This window comes from Miniopterus schreibersii (genome assembly GCF_964146895.1).
Source record: "Miniopterus schreibersii genome assembly, chromosome: 22".
Classification (NCBI taxonomy): domain Eukaryota; kingdom Metazoa; phylum Chordata; class Mammalia; order Chiroptera; family Miniopteridae; genus Miniopterus; species Miniopterus schreibersii.
In genome coordinates, this window is record NC_138124.1 from 14,710,259 (window position 1) to 14,726,425 (window position 16,167).

The window sequence follows — 16,167 nt, forward strand, 5'->3', positions numbered from 1 at the left end:
GGACCAGGCTCGACCAACTATCAAAACCTACTATGATCGTTCGCATTGTCCTTGTAGGGGGACCTACTGAATTATAAAGGATAATATAAGTATAAAATAATTTAATATGCGATGTAGGAGACAGCATAGCTTGCCAGTATGAAAAAATTCAATAAATATGTTGGGATAACTGGTTAGCAATTTGAAATTAAGCAATTTAGTGATCTCATTTCATATGCTTCTGCAAATTAAAGGCAGAGTGGATGAAAGAGGTAAATATAAAACCAGATAATAACCAAAATGGAAGAAAATGAAGTTGAATAACATCTGAAAAGAGACTATCTCAGAAGCAATAAAAATCACAAAAAGTCAACAGCTCTATATAGACTTTATATATCTGTAAAACCAATTTTTAAAAGTGGGAAAAAATAAACATGAACAAATAAAAATGGAAAAGAAGTTGTTAAAATATGGCAAATGGTTATATTTAAAAATATAAACGACTGTGACGAACCCAAAAGACCCACCCCCTCGGTAGATTTAAGGGCAAAGAAAGAAACTGAGTAACAGAAGAAGAAATACAGCTGGGCAATGAACAGGAAAAACAGTTCAAGCTCACTATTAATGGGGAAAAGGCTAAGTAAAGTATTAACTTTAAAGTATTCTCACCTTATCATTTTCTGAAGATTTACTCACTTATAAAAAAGGTCTCCAGGTACAAAACAATAACAAAAAAAGATGTTATCAAACAAAGTGGCCTGGCAGAGTACGTCTGAGAGATGGGGACCAGCTGGCTACACCTGAGCACAGCATCCCCAGGAAAGCAGCCAGGGAGGCCAGGAGGCAGGAACCCCCAAGGTGGCAGAGAACCAGAGGAGGTTTGTAAAGAACTGGCAGCTTTAGGGGAAAGAAAGGGTGCAGGAGACAAGGAGGACTGAGCAGGAGAGCAGAGACCGTGGCACAGAGCACCAAGGAGGGGCAGGTGTGGCAGGAAATCGGGAAATACAAGGACAGAGGAAGGAGCCCAATAGCTTCTCTTCTGAGCTGTTTTGCATGTAGATGAGGGATGTTCCCTAATTCTACACCAAGCCCAAGCCCAGTTCCTCTGACAGCCCTGGGGCACCTGCTCACCACCTGCCTCCAGGAACAAAGCTGCCATCAGGGCAGGGTTGGCATGAAACTGTCTAGGAAGGCTACTGTCACATTCAGAGAGGGGCCCTCCGTGATCCATGGTCCTGGGCCCCACTAATGGCGTGGTCGTGGATTTGATCTTAGCAGGGCTTGTTTGAAGTGTCTTCTGTGGCGCCGTGGGGAAGAACCAGGTAAGGCTGCGTGGACGGCTTCCCTGAACTCTAGAGTGGACGTCCACAGAAGAAATTCTCAACAGTGCTGGTGGGCCCCGGGGACACTGCATCTCCCAGAAACCTCAGTCGTCCTGGGGATAAAGGAAAGAGATGTAAATGGAGCACATTTCATAAAAATCTTCAAGTCATCAGACAACAAGGGCTTGACTGAGTGGTGCCAGTCACTCAGTGGGGCCCTCGGCCACCTGACTCAGCCTCACCTCCTTAGAGGTGGCCCACGGAGCCAGCTTGGCGTCTCCAGATTTTTTTTTAGTCCAAGACTCACTTTATTAAGACAACTCCCTTAATAGAACCCCCTGCTTTCTCCAGCAAAGGTCATCATCTTTATCACCTGGATAAATAGCCCATTTTCCTGTGACTTTCTTTTTAAAGGTTCAATTTGGGGCCTTCTGACATCCATTCACATCTTGAGGTGAGATACACTTCAGAAACACAAATCAACTGTGAGTAGGCTGAGGCCAACTAGGAGGCTGACTCTTGGCAAAAAAAAAAACACCCCAAAACCTACTAAGGGCCAAATCAGCCATTTCCCAGCCATTGTGGGCACAGAGCTCAGAACAAAAAAAAAAAAAAAAAGCTCATTCATTTGCTCGATGTCTCAGCATGGCTAACACACAGTTGCTTGATGTGACAGTGTTTGGAGACTTGATATGAAGCCAAGTCTGCTGTCCATTCTTCCCGTCCCTTGCTTTTAAAATCTCTGGGGAGCAGAAAAGAAAGGTCCCAGCCCCACCTGCATGGCTCAGAAGTTGAGCTTCGACTAATGAACCAGGAGGTTGCAGTTCGATTCCTGGTCAGGGCATAGGCCCGGGGTGCAGGCTCCTCGATCCCCAGCAGGGGGCGAGCAGGAGGCAGCTGATCAATGACTCTCATCATTGATGTTTCTCTCTCTCTCCCTCTCCTTTCCTCTCTGAAATCAATAAAAAAATATTTTAAAAAAGAAATAAAGGTCCCAGACGGTCACCTCCACACCTTGAAGGGATTTTCCTGATGCTAACACACCCTCGGAACGCCACGGAATCCCACTAAGGCTGGAGGGTCAAGTCTACATGGCTGTTTCTTTGTCCTACACACCACCACCACTGGGAGGTACAAAACCCCTGCCAAGAGGTAAACCACATCAATGCCAGGTCCATGGCCATCACCCTTGACCTGCTGACCTACCCACTCCGCGTCCTCTGCTCCGTCCCCCTGCTCCCGGGTCTCCGCCACGGCCCCCTCGGAAGCCTTCCGGGCCATGATATTGTCTGTCCACGATGCCCCCGTCTTTGCATCGCCAGCGAAATTACACTTGGTCACTGTTCCAGCCTCAAGTTTGGCTAAAGAATCTGAAAGAAGGAAAGGAATTGAGTGGCGTCTCTCTGTGGCGGAAATGGAGTGGGGGCTGGCTCATTCCGCGGGGGTCCCTGCAGCCTGGAGTTAAGTCATTGCTCTATTCAGGCCTTGGGTGTGGACCTCAGGGAGACCCTGGATGGGACCCCCAAGGCATCAGATGGGAGAGGCCACCTCCAGGCACCATGGGATTGGGCAGCACCCCAGGATCCAGGATCCAGGCTATTGGCCTCAGGGCACTTGTCCAGGGACTTAGGAATAAATCTCAAGGGGTCACATCCCCAGGGAGGCCAGCTGCTCCCATGAGCTCTAAGCAGGTGGGGTGAGGGAGCCCCAGGCAGGAGGCTGGGAGTCCCCCCAGGCTAAATGGGAACATGAGGCCCCAGTGAGGGCTGAACTGCTCACCCAGAAAGGGGCCGTCACCTCGGGTTTTCAGCCGTACCCCGGCCCCCAGCTCCAGCTCCAGCGCCTCCATCTCTGACTCGGGCATCCAGAACGCCACGGTCTGCTCGGGCGTGAGGCTCTCGGTCAGGGCGAGCAGCTCCGGCTTATTTACCAGCTCCTTCAGTGCCTCGGGCGTGAGTCTGTCCGTGTCCCCCTTGGCCTCCACCTCTGCAGGCACACAGCACAAGAGGATGGTTCCCTCTGTGACAGGAGCACTGAGGGAGAGCCGGCCATCGCAGCCAGGGGAGGGCTGAGCGCCCACCCTTCCAAGACTCATCAGGGAGCTCACAGCAGAGGAGGTTCGGGCATGGGCTCTGGGCCTGGCTCATGCTAGATGCTCATTAAATGTTTAGAGAATTAATGAGCCCCAGAAAGCATGAATGAATGCAGTGGTAGAGGGACACATTCATTCCCCCTCAACCTCAAAACCTTCCCACACGGGGGCAGATGGCAGAAAGGGCCCAAGAACCAACTGAGGATTCTGGCAGGAAAGTGGAGGCCACAGGGACCCTGGCCTGGGCTCCCCACAAAGGCAGTTAGAGCCCAGAGCCAGGTTCATGGGCGATTCTGCCAGACTGAGGTGGGGCACTGGGGTCCGAGTGAATGGGGTACAGGAAGGAGTCCAGCCAGGGGGCCCTCAAGCCAGACATGGACCTTAAAGCCAACCATGCTGAGAAGATACTTTCTAGGGGCCAAGAGACCCCTGGAGCCCGGCTGGTGTGGCTCAGTGGTTGAGAGTCGCCCCATGAACCAGGAGGTCACGGTTCGATTCCCAGTCAGGGCTCAAGCCTGGGTTGCAGGCTCCTGGATTCCCCAGTAGGGGGCGAGCAGGAGGCAGCTGATCAATGACTCATCATTGATGTTTCTCTCTCTCTCTCCCTCTCCCTTCCTCTCCCTCAAATCAATAAAAACATATTTAAAATAAGTAAATAAATAAAAGACACCCCTGGAGATGAAGGCCAAGGTGCAGGAGGGTGGGAGGGAGGAAGGGCCGAGGTACCTACTGTAGGAGGACATGAGGAAGCCCGTGTTCACCTTCTTGGTGGCGCTGAAGTTGGGCTCGATTTCATTCCCCTTGGGATCGAACTGACGGCGATGGATGCGACTGGGCCGGACATACAGCACATAGTAGCGCTCCTGGGGGGCAGGCAGAGGGAGTGAGGGGGCTGCTCCCCTGCCCCCCACCCTCTAACACACACACACACATACTTCCCACAGGGCTCCACGCAGCCCTTGCCAAGCTCACTCTCTACCCCAGAACCTCACGCTCAGCTCCAAAGATATTCAGCTCGCCCAGATCCCCACTCCAGCATCCATCCATCCATCCATCCATCCATCCATCCATCCATCCACTCATCCAGTGTTTAATAGAGCATCGCCATACACTGTGAACCATGCTAGACGTCCGTGAGAGGGTGGGCCCACGGCTTCACCCCAAGATCGCCCCCCCACAGCCAAGACAGAAAGTATATACATGCCCTGGCCAGTCTGGCTCAGTGGTTGGAGCGCCAGCCTGTGGACTGAAGGGTCCTTGGTCTGATTCTGGCCAAGGGCATGTGCCTTGGTGGCAGGCGCGATCCCCCTGCCCCAGCCTCGTGTAGGAGGCAACCAATTGATGTGTCTCCCTCATATTGACGTTTCTCTCTCTCTCTCTCTCTCCCTCTCTGTCTGTCTGTCTCCCTTCAACTCTCTCTGAAAAGCAATAGAAAAAATGTCCTTGGGAGAGAATTAAAGAGAAAGTATAGGGACAACCCTAACCTGCAGCCATGGAAGCAGCCAAGGTGCCCTGGAGAGGTGCTGGCAGGGGATTCTGAGTGAGGGCAGCCGCTGTGCCTCCTCCAACAGACCTGGGGCTTGGGGCGAATCCTAGCCTCAGTTTCCCCTGTCCCACGGGGACAAAGTGATGCCCCCAGGTCGTCAGAGCTCAGCAAAGGAGCAGAGCAGGAGGCACCAAGGGCGCTGTAACGCCGGCTGCCAGCTGTTCTCATCCGAGCAGGTGGCGAAATGCTCCCAGGGACGGGAGGAGAGGAGACCCCCTCCCAGGAGAAACAGGGAAGGCGAGGCCTTGAAGGCAGAGAAACCAGGAAGGCACCAGGCTCACTAAATCTGCACCATCAGAAGGCCGCAGGACCTCTTCCGAGGGCCTTCCAGGCCCCTCTGCACCCACAGCCTTATTTCCAAACCGCTCACCTCACCCCCTCCTGCTCTGAACCCTCTCAATCTCCACTCCAAACACACACACCACTCGGGTTCGGGGCCTGGTCTGTCTTCTTAGAAAAAGACCCTCCCACCTGAGCCCCTCAAGGAAAGAGCTAGACCCCAAGACTTGGCACTGGCAGAGCCAAGCACAGGGAGAGGCCTTGGTGGGTGAGGACCGTGAGGCCAGTGTGTGTCCCTGCGGGGGGCCCCCAACATCCTCACCTTCCTGCCACGGGCGTCCGAGATGTTGTGCCGAGACACATCGACCAGTTCTCCCTCCAGCAGGACACCGTTTCCCCTGGGGAGGGGAGGAAACGGAGGGATCAGCTGCTTCTGCCAGGCCTCAGGCAAGAGCCACAGCTCCGTGGCCCAGGTCAGAGCCTGCCCTGGGACAGAAGCAGCTCCTACATGTATCTCCTGGTCACCTGGCCCCTGAGCAGGCCCGGTACGGAGCAGCCCCCTTCTCTTGTGCTTCCCACATGGGGCCTCCATTCCTTTGAGGGTCCCAAAAGCTGGGGTGCTGCTCAGAGGGTTGGAGGGAACCTTGTCAAGCTGCAAGGCCACACTGTGGCCCCTCCTGCAGGGAGTACAGTAACCAAGCCTCAGTCGTCTCATCTATAAAATGGGAGCGTAACAGCCCTCTCACTCTAATTCTATGATGAGAATCATAGAATTCTGTAAGATCATGTACCATGAAGGTGTTTGGTAAACTGATCGGGGTTTAATAAATATAAAAGATTTTACTTTTTTTTTTTTTTTAATTTTCACTGGAGGACATTTTCTCCATCGATTTCCAGAGAGAGTGGAAGGGAGAGAGAGAGAGAGAGAGAGAGAAACATCGATGGGAGAGAGACCCCTCCATCGGCTGCCTCCGAAGCACGTACCTTGACCGGGGCCTGGGATCGAACCTGAAACCCAGGGACAGGCCCTTGATTGGAAACCGAACCCGAGATCCTTCAGTCCCCTTAGGCCCATGCTCTAACCACTGAGCCAAACCGGCCAGGGTGATTTTACTTTTTTATTTAACCAAATTAGGAGGGATGTCTAAGTTGCTAAAAGGATCTTTCCTGCCCCCTGGCTGGGTAGCTCAGTTGGTTTGTTGTCCGGATGCACCAAGGTTGCTGGTTCGGTCCCCAGTGGGAGCACATCAAAGAGTCAACCAACGCATGCAGAAGTAAATAGAACAACAGATCCACATTTCTCTCTCTCTCTCTCTCAAATTAATCAATCAAAAAAATAAAATAAATAAAAATATCTTTCCTTTCACCTGTCTTAAAGCTCTCACATTCCTGTTCTCAGAGCCACTTGGGGGGTGGAGGAGCCCCCCCAGCCCAAGATCTTAGGGTCCCCCCTGAGAGGAGCTGGACCCCACTTCCCGGTTCCAGTTTTCACTGAAAGCTGACCCCGTGGGCTTCCTGTTTTGGAGCCACAGACGCGGGAGAGGGAGGAGTGGGGGTGGGGGTGCCAAACGTGCCAACCGGCTGTGCCTATGCGCCCCTACCCACCCAGCCCCCCTCAACCCTCCACGGTCCGCTCCTAACAACCTCTGGGTCCCTGATCCCCGACCGCGGGCCCGGCCCCCCCCCGTCTCAGCCCTGCCCCCCGCTGGCGGCTCCGACAGCAGGGCTCCGGAGGGGGCGCGGCGCGTGCCAAGCCCGGAGGAGAGGCGGGCCGCCTGGCGAGGGCGGGGCGGGACGAAGGTCGCGAGAACCGAGCTCCGGCCTTCGGAGGGCGTTTGGGGATCGAGACCCGACCCTCCCCCACGGGCCTGGAAAGAGCAGGCGCGTCCGACGCCGATGGGGCGTCTCGGGGCGCGCGCTCCGGGCGCAGGGCGCGCCGGATGGAGCCTGCCTTTCCCTGCCCCGTCCCCCCACCCACCCGGGGGACCCCTCCCCGATCCCGGATCCTCGAGCCCGGGTTCCCGGCGGGGCGGGGCGGGGCGGCGGGGTTACCCCTGGTGCGCGGAGGGCTCCCAGGCCCCGGGCAGCCGCGCGCTGCGCACCGCCCGGGTCCGGAGCGCGCTGTCCTGGTAGATGCGGCTCATCTTCCTCGGGCCGCGGGGGACCCAGGAGCCCCAGGAAGACGGCGGAGCCCCGCGATTCCCGGCGGCGGATCCGGGAAGGGCGTGGTGGCCCCGGAGTTCCTGGGCGGGACTTGCAGGGGCTGAGCCGCGGCCAGGGCGCCGGGCGCGCGCGGGGGGCGGGGGCCTGCGGGGAGACCCTTGGCTGGGGCCTTGACACATCCTTCCCCTTTCTGTCCCTTTTCCTTTTGCGAGAGAGATGATAGATGATAGATGATAGATAGATATAGATAGATAGATAGATAGATAGATAGATAGATAGATAGATAGATAGATAGATAGATAGATAGATGATAGATAGATGATAGATAGATAGATGATAGATGATAGATAGATAGATATAGATGATAGATAATTAGATAGATAGATAGATAGATGATAGATAGATGATAGATAGATAATAGATATTGATATATAGGTAGATGATAGATAGATAGATAATATAGATAGATAATAGACAGATATAGATATATAGATAGATGATAGATAGATAAATAGATATAGATAGATGATAGATAATAGATATAGATAGATGATAGATAGATAATAGATATTGATATATAGGTAGATGATAGATAGATAGATGATATAGATAGATAATAGACAGATATAGATATATAGATAGATGATAGATAGATGATAGATAGATAGATAGACAGACACCCCCAGGCCCCCACATAAGCACAAAGGGGAAATTGAGGCCCAGGGATCCTCAATAAGACCAGCTCTGAAAGAACAGGTTTCCAGGGGACAGGAATGGGGGGAAAGCGGAAAGCCCTTAAGGGAGCCTGGCCCGAGGCCCCACAGGGGCTGAGGTTCCAGGGATCTGCCACAGAGGAGCCTAGGCTTGGGTGTCAGCTCAGGGACTCACCGTGGTTTGGAGCCCCAGCTGTGCGCGTGACCCGGCACAAGTCCCCCAATCCCTCTGAGCCCGTGACGCTTCCTCTGTAAAGTGGGGTTCGTATCCTCTACAGAGGGCCTGTAGAGGAATGAACTCGCTCAGGCACACCCCTCTCTGCTCTCCCTCGCAATTCTTGGGCCCCTGCCCAGGTCCTTACTGCCCTTTGTCCAAATATGTCCCCCTTCTAGGGTGCACCGATGATTCCACCAAGGGAGTCACCCCCGGGGCCAGGGCTGCCGTCTTAGGTTTTATGCATTAGATCACACCTTGGCATATCTGCCACGTTCTGTCCTGACAAAGTCTGGCGGTTCCAGATTGCTACAAATGCAGTGAAATTACCTGAAGAAAACACACGCGCACACGAGCAAAAGACACAAAACAAAGGAAGCACTCAGGAGACAAGGCTATATAATTTAAAATAAGATGCCAGAATAAAAACTAAACCTATCCATCACGTGGCGTCCGTAAATGCAGCTAGGGCAAGCCTTGTTTGAAAAGAAAATCTCTGGCATGCCTTTGTATCAGATATCTCTTAATATGTTTTTATTTTTATTTTTTATTGATTTCAAAGATAGGAAGGGAGAGGGGGAGGGGGTGAGAGAGGGAGAGAGAGGGAGAGAGAGAAATGTCAATGATGAGAGAGTCATGGATCAGCTGCCTCCTGCATGTCCTGGACTGGGGATCGAGCCCGAAATCCGGGCCTGTGCCCTGACCGGGAATTGAACCGTGACCTCCTGGTTCATGAGTCAATGCTCAAGCACTGAGCCACACTGGCCGGGCTCTATGCCATTTTATATAAGGGAACTGAGCACCCTCAGATTTTGGTATCCTCGGGGGAGTCTTGCAACCAGTCGCCCTCGGACACCCAGGGGATGACTGAATTAATTGAGCATTTCCTTTATGCTGGGAACTGTCCTAGGTCCTGGAGGAACAGAGGCAAACAAAACCGCTCAGATTCAAGCTGCCAGGAAGCCTACCTCCTGGTGGAGGAGCGTTGGGGCGGTGACCACACAAAACCACCCAGAAATGAGACCACAGACAGGCGACAGTGACTCAGTGGATGATGCAGTGAGTGTGCTTCAGACCAGGGGGTCGGGGAAGGCTTCTCTCAAGGTGCCGTTGGAGTTGAGGCATCAGGGTGTGGGAAAAAACGACCAGAGGCAGGAAAGAGCTTAGTGCACCAAGGGCCACATGATAGCCCGACCAGCTGGGGGGGTGGCCAGCGGAAGGAGCAGTACAGATGACACTGCAGTGGTAGGCAGGGCTTAGAATTTGTATTTTACTTTAAAAACATGTTTTCACCTGGCTGGCGTGGCTCAGTGGTTGAACATTGACCTATGAACCAGGAGGTCACGGTTTGATTCCTGGTCAGGGCACAGGCCGGGGTGCAGGCTCCTGGATCCCCAGCAGGGGGCGAGCAGGAGGCAGCCGATCCATGACTCTCATCATTGGTGTTTCTCTCTCTCCCCCTCTCCCTTCCTCTCTCTGAAATGAATAAAAACATTGAAAAATAATAATAAAATAAAATAAATTTAAAAAACATGCCTTCGTTTTGTAAAAAAAAAAAAAAGGTACAGATATACATAAATGCATTTCTCCTTGGGAACCGTGCTTGTTTGTGTACCTAGCATAATTTCTGGAAGGAGAAACAAGCGGATGGCGGTGGCCACCTCGGGGACCGGGGCTCCAGGGTGGGAAGCAGGCATATGTTTCACAGTGTATCTTTTTATGCTCTTTGATATTTTCCCCATGCACATGAATTACTTTTTCAATTAAAAACTAGTTAATTTTTTAAACTAATGGAAACAGCTTAATATTAAATCTCAGTTGTAATCAGAGAGATGCAAATGAAAACATCGTGGAAATAACATTTTTTAGGAAGGGCTTAAAAACTAATAAAGCTCACAGTCGATGAGATATGAGAAAATGAATTCCTGTACCGTCCGTATGTTTTATTCATGCAAATGAGCGTGTATGTAAGGCATGGAGTCCACAGTTATCAAATAGGAGCTAATTCTTGTTCATCTATAAGAGCTCCCCAGATGCCCCCACCCCAATTTATCATTATATTCGGAACTAAATACATCCCGACACACCAAGGTTGCAGGTTCAATCCCCAGTGAGGGCACATACAAGAATCATCAATGACTGCATAAAGAAATGGAAAAACAAATCGATGTTTCTCTCTCTCTCTCTTCTCTTTAAAATCAATACAAAAATTTAAAAAAAAAGATGTCCCCGTGTGGTCATCTGAGACATGCATTTCTTCACTCATCCTTTCATACCGTCTGGATTGGAGGTGGTTGTTGCCTGAGCCTAATGCTTTCATTTTCACAGCTGTATGGCATCGTGTTTTTTGAACACATTAAAGTGTATTCATTCATTCATTCATTCATTCATTGTCCTCCCTCCTACCAGCTCAGGAGGTTGGGAAGGGGTGTGTGCATGAGTGTGTGTGTGTGTGTGTGTGTGTTTGCTCACGCACTCTGGCAGCGAGAGTTCAATCTTCATCCTGTCCAGTGGAAAGTCAACAGATAAGTGACTAAAACTGAAAAACCCAAGAAGGAGCGATATGTGCATACGGGGGAGAGATAAAGGAGTCAATAGGGCCACGATCGGCTACAGGAATAAAAGTGGTTTCCGCTGGGGAGAAGGAAATGAGGGGGGGAGGTGGAGATGTTACTTTTCTTAACAAAAGACTCACCCAGTGATTGGAGGCTGACACTAAGAGCACACAGCACACTGCACAAAAGGGGGGACCGTCAAGGGTGACGCCAGAGCAGAGAGCTTGCAAATTAGGGGTGTAGCACCCAACGCATTCCTTGGGAAGGCCCTGAAAAACACAATTGGCCAAAGCTGGCGCAAGGAGAAACAGGCAATCTGAACAGGCCTGCATCTAGTCAGGAAATTGGATTTGTAAAGGATTTGTAATGTAAAAGCAAAAATCTTCAGCCCTGACCAGTATGGCTCAGTGGTTAGAAAGTGGGCCCCACGGACTGAAGGGTCCCAGGTTCGATTCCCGCCAAGGGCATGTACCTCGGTTGCAGGCCCGATCCTTGGCCCTGGTCTGGGCCCATGTGGGAGGCAACCAATGGATGTGTCTCTCTCACATCGATGTTTCTCTCTCTCTCTCTCCCCCTCCCACTCTCTCTGCAAAGCAATGGAAAAAATATCCTTGGGTAAAGATTAAAAAAATTAAAAAAAATAAAAGCACAAAATCTTCACAAACACACACACACACACACGCACACACACGCAACATTCTTGGGAAGAAGTCTATAGCGGTGCAAATATTTGTATTAGGAAAGAAGGAATTTTTAAATTCCTCCCGAAGTCACTAGAGAAAGGAGAGCAGATTAAACGCAACGTAAGTGGAGAGAAAGAAATAAGATAAGAGCGGAAATCGATAAAATAGGAAACGGGCAAACATTAGAGAAAAATCAATGAGGCCGAAAGCTGGTTCTCTGAAAAGGTCAATAAAATTGATCGACCTTAAATAGACCAGCGAAGGAAAAAAAAGGAAGGGAGGCACAGGTTGCCAATACGTTTGGATTTAAGTTTGTTTTAGTCTCTGTTAGATGTTCCCATAATTCCAGAGTCAAATCTGCACCACCAGGTACCTGCAGGGGAGTATGACTTCTACCCCTGTCCCTTTTAATGTCTCCTTTCTCTCCTACACGTAATTATTTTATGTATTTGGGGGCTTATTTGTTCCACATTTGCGCTCACGAAAACACACATATAGCGAATGCATTTGTGCATTGTTTTAAGGGATGTTCTGTTTCCCCCATGGGGTGATTTAAGAGTCTTGGGAGCCCTAATCGGTTTGGCTCAGTGGTTAGAGCATCAGCCTGTGGCCTGATGGGTCCTGGGTTCGATTCCAGCCAAGGGCAGGTACCTCGGTTGCAGGCTCGATCCCCGGCCTGGGTCTGGGCATGTCCGGGAGGGAACAAATCGATGTCCGCCCCCCTCTCTCTCCCCCTCCCACCCTCTCTGAAAAGCAATGGAAAAAATAGCCTCAGGTAAGGATTAAAAAATAATAAAAAATTTAAAAACAAATAAGAAGAGTCTTGGGAATATAGTCACGTTCAAATAGAATCGATACATGCAAACAAAAGCTTTTAGTGCATTCGAAAACACAAGGAAGACTGTGTTCGATAGATCCGTGGCTATAGTTACAGTCCCTAAATATCCACAGAGTACCAAAGAGGCGTCTCCTGACTCTGTGGGCCGAGAGTTCCAGCTTTTTGTCGCCCCCGAGGGACAAAGCATCTGGCCGTCTGAATCAGGTTTCTGCACAAAATCTGCCCAGTTTTATTTTTTCCAAATTCTACTCTGCACCCCCCCAAAGGTACTGCTTATTCCAAGGGACACAGGGTCCCTTTATAACTGGGCAGGTCCAGTTCATGGCCCTGAGACCATCGACAGACAAGTGCACCCTGACTGAGGGATGGGTCTTTCAAAAGTTTTTTGTTCCCTGGCCGGGTAGCTCAGTTGGTTAGAGTGTTGTCCTGATAAGCCAAGGTTACTGGTTCGATTCCCAGTCAGGGCACACGTGGGAATCAAGCAATAAATAAAGAACAATTAAAAAAGTCTTTTGCTGTCAGTGTTTAAATGTTACCCTTTTACTTTTTTTTATTTTTTATTTTAATATATTTTTATTGATTTTAGAGAGGAAGGGAGAGGGAGAGAGAGAGAAACATCAATGATGAGAGTCGCTGATCGCCCCCTGCTGGGGATCGAGGAGCCTGCACCCCGGGCCTGTGCCCTGACCGGGAATTGACCCAGTGACCTCATGAATCCTAGGTCAATGCTAACTGCTGAGTCATGCCCAGCTGGGCCTCTTTTACTTTTTTAAAGGAGGAACAGCATGTTTAATGCTTTTGCTGTTGAAAACACAGTAAAAATGCACTTTCGAAGTCTACGGGGATGTATTAGGAAGGGGCACGGTGGTTACCTCAGGCTGGTTTTCCCAGGGGCAGGCGTGGGGGACTGGGGATGGGGCACTTTCACTGTTTGCTGTAGGCTCCTTAGTGTTGTTTAGGTTTTCCCAGCAGCCATGTGCAACATCGGCTGTTAAAAAGAAAGAAAAGATTTTTTCCCAACAAATATCACATCATAGGGAAATATTTACAACACTTAAGTCAGACAAAGGGTTAAAGCAATATCTCTAAGTGTTTATGAACAGAAAAACGTAGTGAAAGAAAATAAAACAGCAACAGTGGTTATTCCTAGAGGAGACTTAATGGGATATTTTAATTTTATTCTTTATACCCTTTCCGATATTCCCCAAACATTTAGTAATAAAAATTCATTACACTTTTCTAGTCGGAAAAATACGATTTTTTTTTTTTAAGTTGAAGGGAACTATAACAATAAAAACAGATAATTAAAGAGAGGCTAAGAAAGGAAACCAGAAAGCTAACAGAAAGGTTTGAAAAGATAGAAGGTAAAATGAGAACATTTACAAAGGCAAGATAGCCCTGGCTGGGTGGCTCAGTGGGTTGGAACATCATCTCAAACACCCCTGTTGGGGTGCAACCAATTGATGTTTCTCTCTCTCAAATCAATAAGAACATATCCTCAGGTGAGAATTAAAAAAAAAAAAAAAATTGAAATCATAGCAAGTATTTTTTTCCCAGTGAGAATGGAATGAAGCTAGAGATCGGTAGCAGAGGGAAGACTAGAAAAAAAATCCACAAATTCATGGAAGTTAAACGACACGCTTTCAAACAACCAACGGGTCAAGGCCTAAATCACAAGGGAAATCAGAAAATACCTCGAGACCAATGAAAAGAAAAACACAACATTCCAAACCTTATGAGACGCAGCGAAAGCAGTGCTGGGGGGAAGCTTATAGTTATTAGATGCTCACATTATAAAAGGTTTCAAATCAACAACCTAACTTCATACCTCAAACAACTAAAAAGAAAACACACAAAACAAAACCAGAGCAAACGAAACCCGAGCAGCAGAGGAAGGAAATAATAAAGATTAAAGCAAAGATAATAAATCAGAGCACAGAAAAACAGTAAGAAAAAAAATCAATGAAATAAAGAATTCGTTTTTTTTAAAAGAGCAACAAAATTGACAAACCCTCAAATAACTAAAATTAGAAGTGAAAGAGGAGGCATTACGGCTGACTTTACAGACATAAAAAAAGATTATTAGAGGATATTGGGAAGGATTGTACACAAATTGGATAACCTAGAAGAAATGAGTAAGTCCTAGAAATACACACCTACCCAGAATGGAAGACGAAGAAACAGAAAATCTGGGGAATGTAATGTAGAGCACGCAAGGAAGGGAAAAAAGGAAATTAAAAAATATATATCCGCCCGGCTCGCATGTCTCAGTGGTTGAGCATCGACCCAGGATCCAGGAGATCGAGGTTCAATTCCCCATCAGGGCACAGGCCCGGGGTGCAGGCTCCTCGATCCCCAGCAGGGGGCGAGCAGGAGGCAGTTGATCAATGACTCTCATCATTGATGTTTCTCTCTCTCCCTCTCCTTGAAATCAATAAAAACATATATATTTTTAAAAGTGCCTATCATGTGTTGGGCATGTGGTTCATACATGTCCTCCTATGTGTTCTCTCACTGAATCCCCACAACAGCAACTGTGTGAGGTGGGGGAAGTCCCGGCTGAGCCTCCCTGCTCTGCACCAGGGTGGAAGCATCTCCCTCTGCCCCCGACACTCCCAGGCCTCCCCTCTGAATAAATGATCCATATCCCCTGGGGCAGCAGGACTCCTGGGACCCGCCCTGCTCTGGCTGAATGGGACCAGATGGGCCAGGGCTGCATCCCCCTGCAGGTGGCTGGCACCATGGGCATTGGTTGGCGGGGGGGGGCACCTCAGGTCCCTGTGAGCGCCCTCTGCTGGAGCTCCTGGCCTGGCCAATGTCTGCAGCCTCTGGGCACTGGGCCCAGTTGGCTTTCATTTTCCATTAGAATGATGGGTTGTCTTTCTGAGCCTGGGTGATATTAATTACAGCCTGTTGTATAACACCCTAAGGTTTCACAGAGGACAGAGCTCTCTATCCCAGAGGCGTCTGGTGCCCAGGAGTCCCCCCTCCCCGCAAAAGGACTGACTTCTGAAAGATTTTGGACTCCATCCCCCTTCTGTTGCTCAACATGAGCCTTCATCTCCCCCACCCCCCACCTCGAGTCCATCCTCAGGATGGCCCATCAGGTAGAGCCCTGAAGCTCCCGATTATTCTGGAAGCTGCTCCTTAAGAATGGAAAATTCTAGAAATCCGATCTAAAAGCTGGACACAGATTCCTGCCCCGGTAAAGAAATGTAGTGGAGTCCACTGTTACGGGATTCTTCTAAGAAGGGCCTCAGCCTCGCTCCCACCAGGAATGGATTCATAATGGATTCATGCATTGAGCTTTGGGGTTTGCAAACCTCTTTGAGCAACAAACCCTTGGGACCCTTCCTACTGGGCCTTCCTGGCACTGAGGCAGCTGCGGAGCCCGGGATTCCATGGAGGGAGCGGGGAGGGGAGGGGTTTTTGATTGTGAAGTTCCCGAGCTAGCTGTAATTTTTTATTTCACCCATGATATAGTGGAAATGCTTGGATGTCTGCCATGGAAAATACAGGAAAACTTACAACCGTGGGTGATAAATAAAAAAAAGATTTTGGATCTGAAACCTTGTCTGCATTTGTTAAGAGTGCGGATGCTCGAGAAAAAAAGCAAGTTTAACTAGTGAGAATCAGAGGGAGGTGCCAGTGGAGAGCAGAAGGGGGCCTCTGAGCATCTCAGGGGGTTACAGTGGGGCTCTCAGTGATGTGAATTTCCTTTCCCAGGCTATGGTTTTCTTCTTTCTTGATATAGGTGTATCAAGGAGAACACCCCTCTTACAT

The 16,167-nt window shown here is 49.7% G+C and overlaps 1 protein-coding gene across 1 annotated transcript; it reads right to left on the reverse strand.

Moving 5' to 3' along the window:
- Nucleotides 1-350: 350 nt before the first annotated feature.
- Nucleotides 351-7,582, reverse strand: LOC308550487 (arpin). The gene is made up of 6 exons (XM_081124370.1): nt 7,271-7,582; nt 5,541-5,616; nt 4,124-4,256; nt 3,081-3,287; nt 2,508-2,671; nt 351-1,414 (listed from the first exon to the last, which is right to left on the reverse strand). The coding sequence occupies exons 1-6, from the start codon at nt 7,558-7,560 to the stop codon at nt 1,406-1,408; spliced, it is 879 nt and encodes a 292-aa protein (XP_080980496.1). The 5' UTR covers nt 7,561-7,582; the 3' UTR covers nt 351-1,405.
- Nucleotides 7,583-16,167: the final 8,585 nt, after the last annotated feature.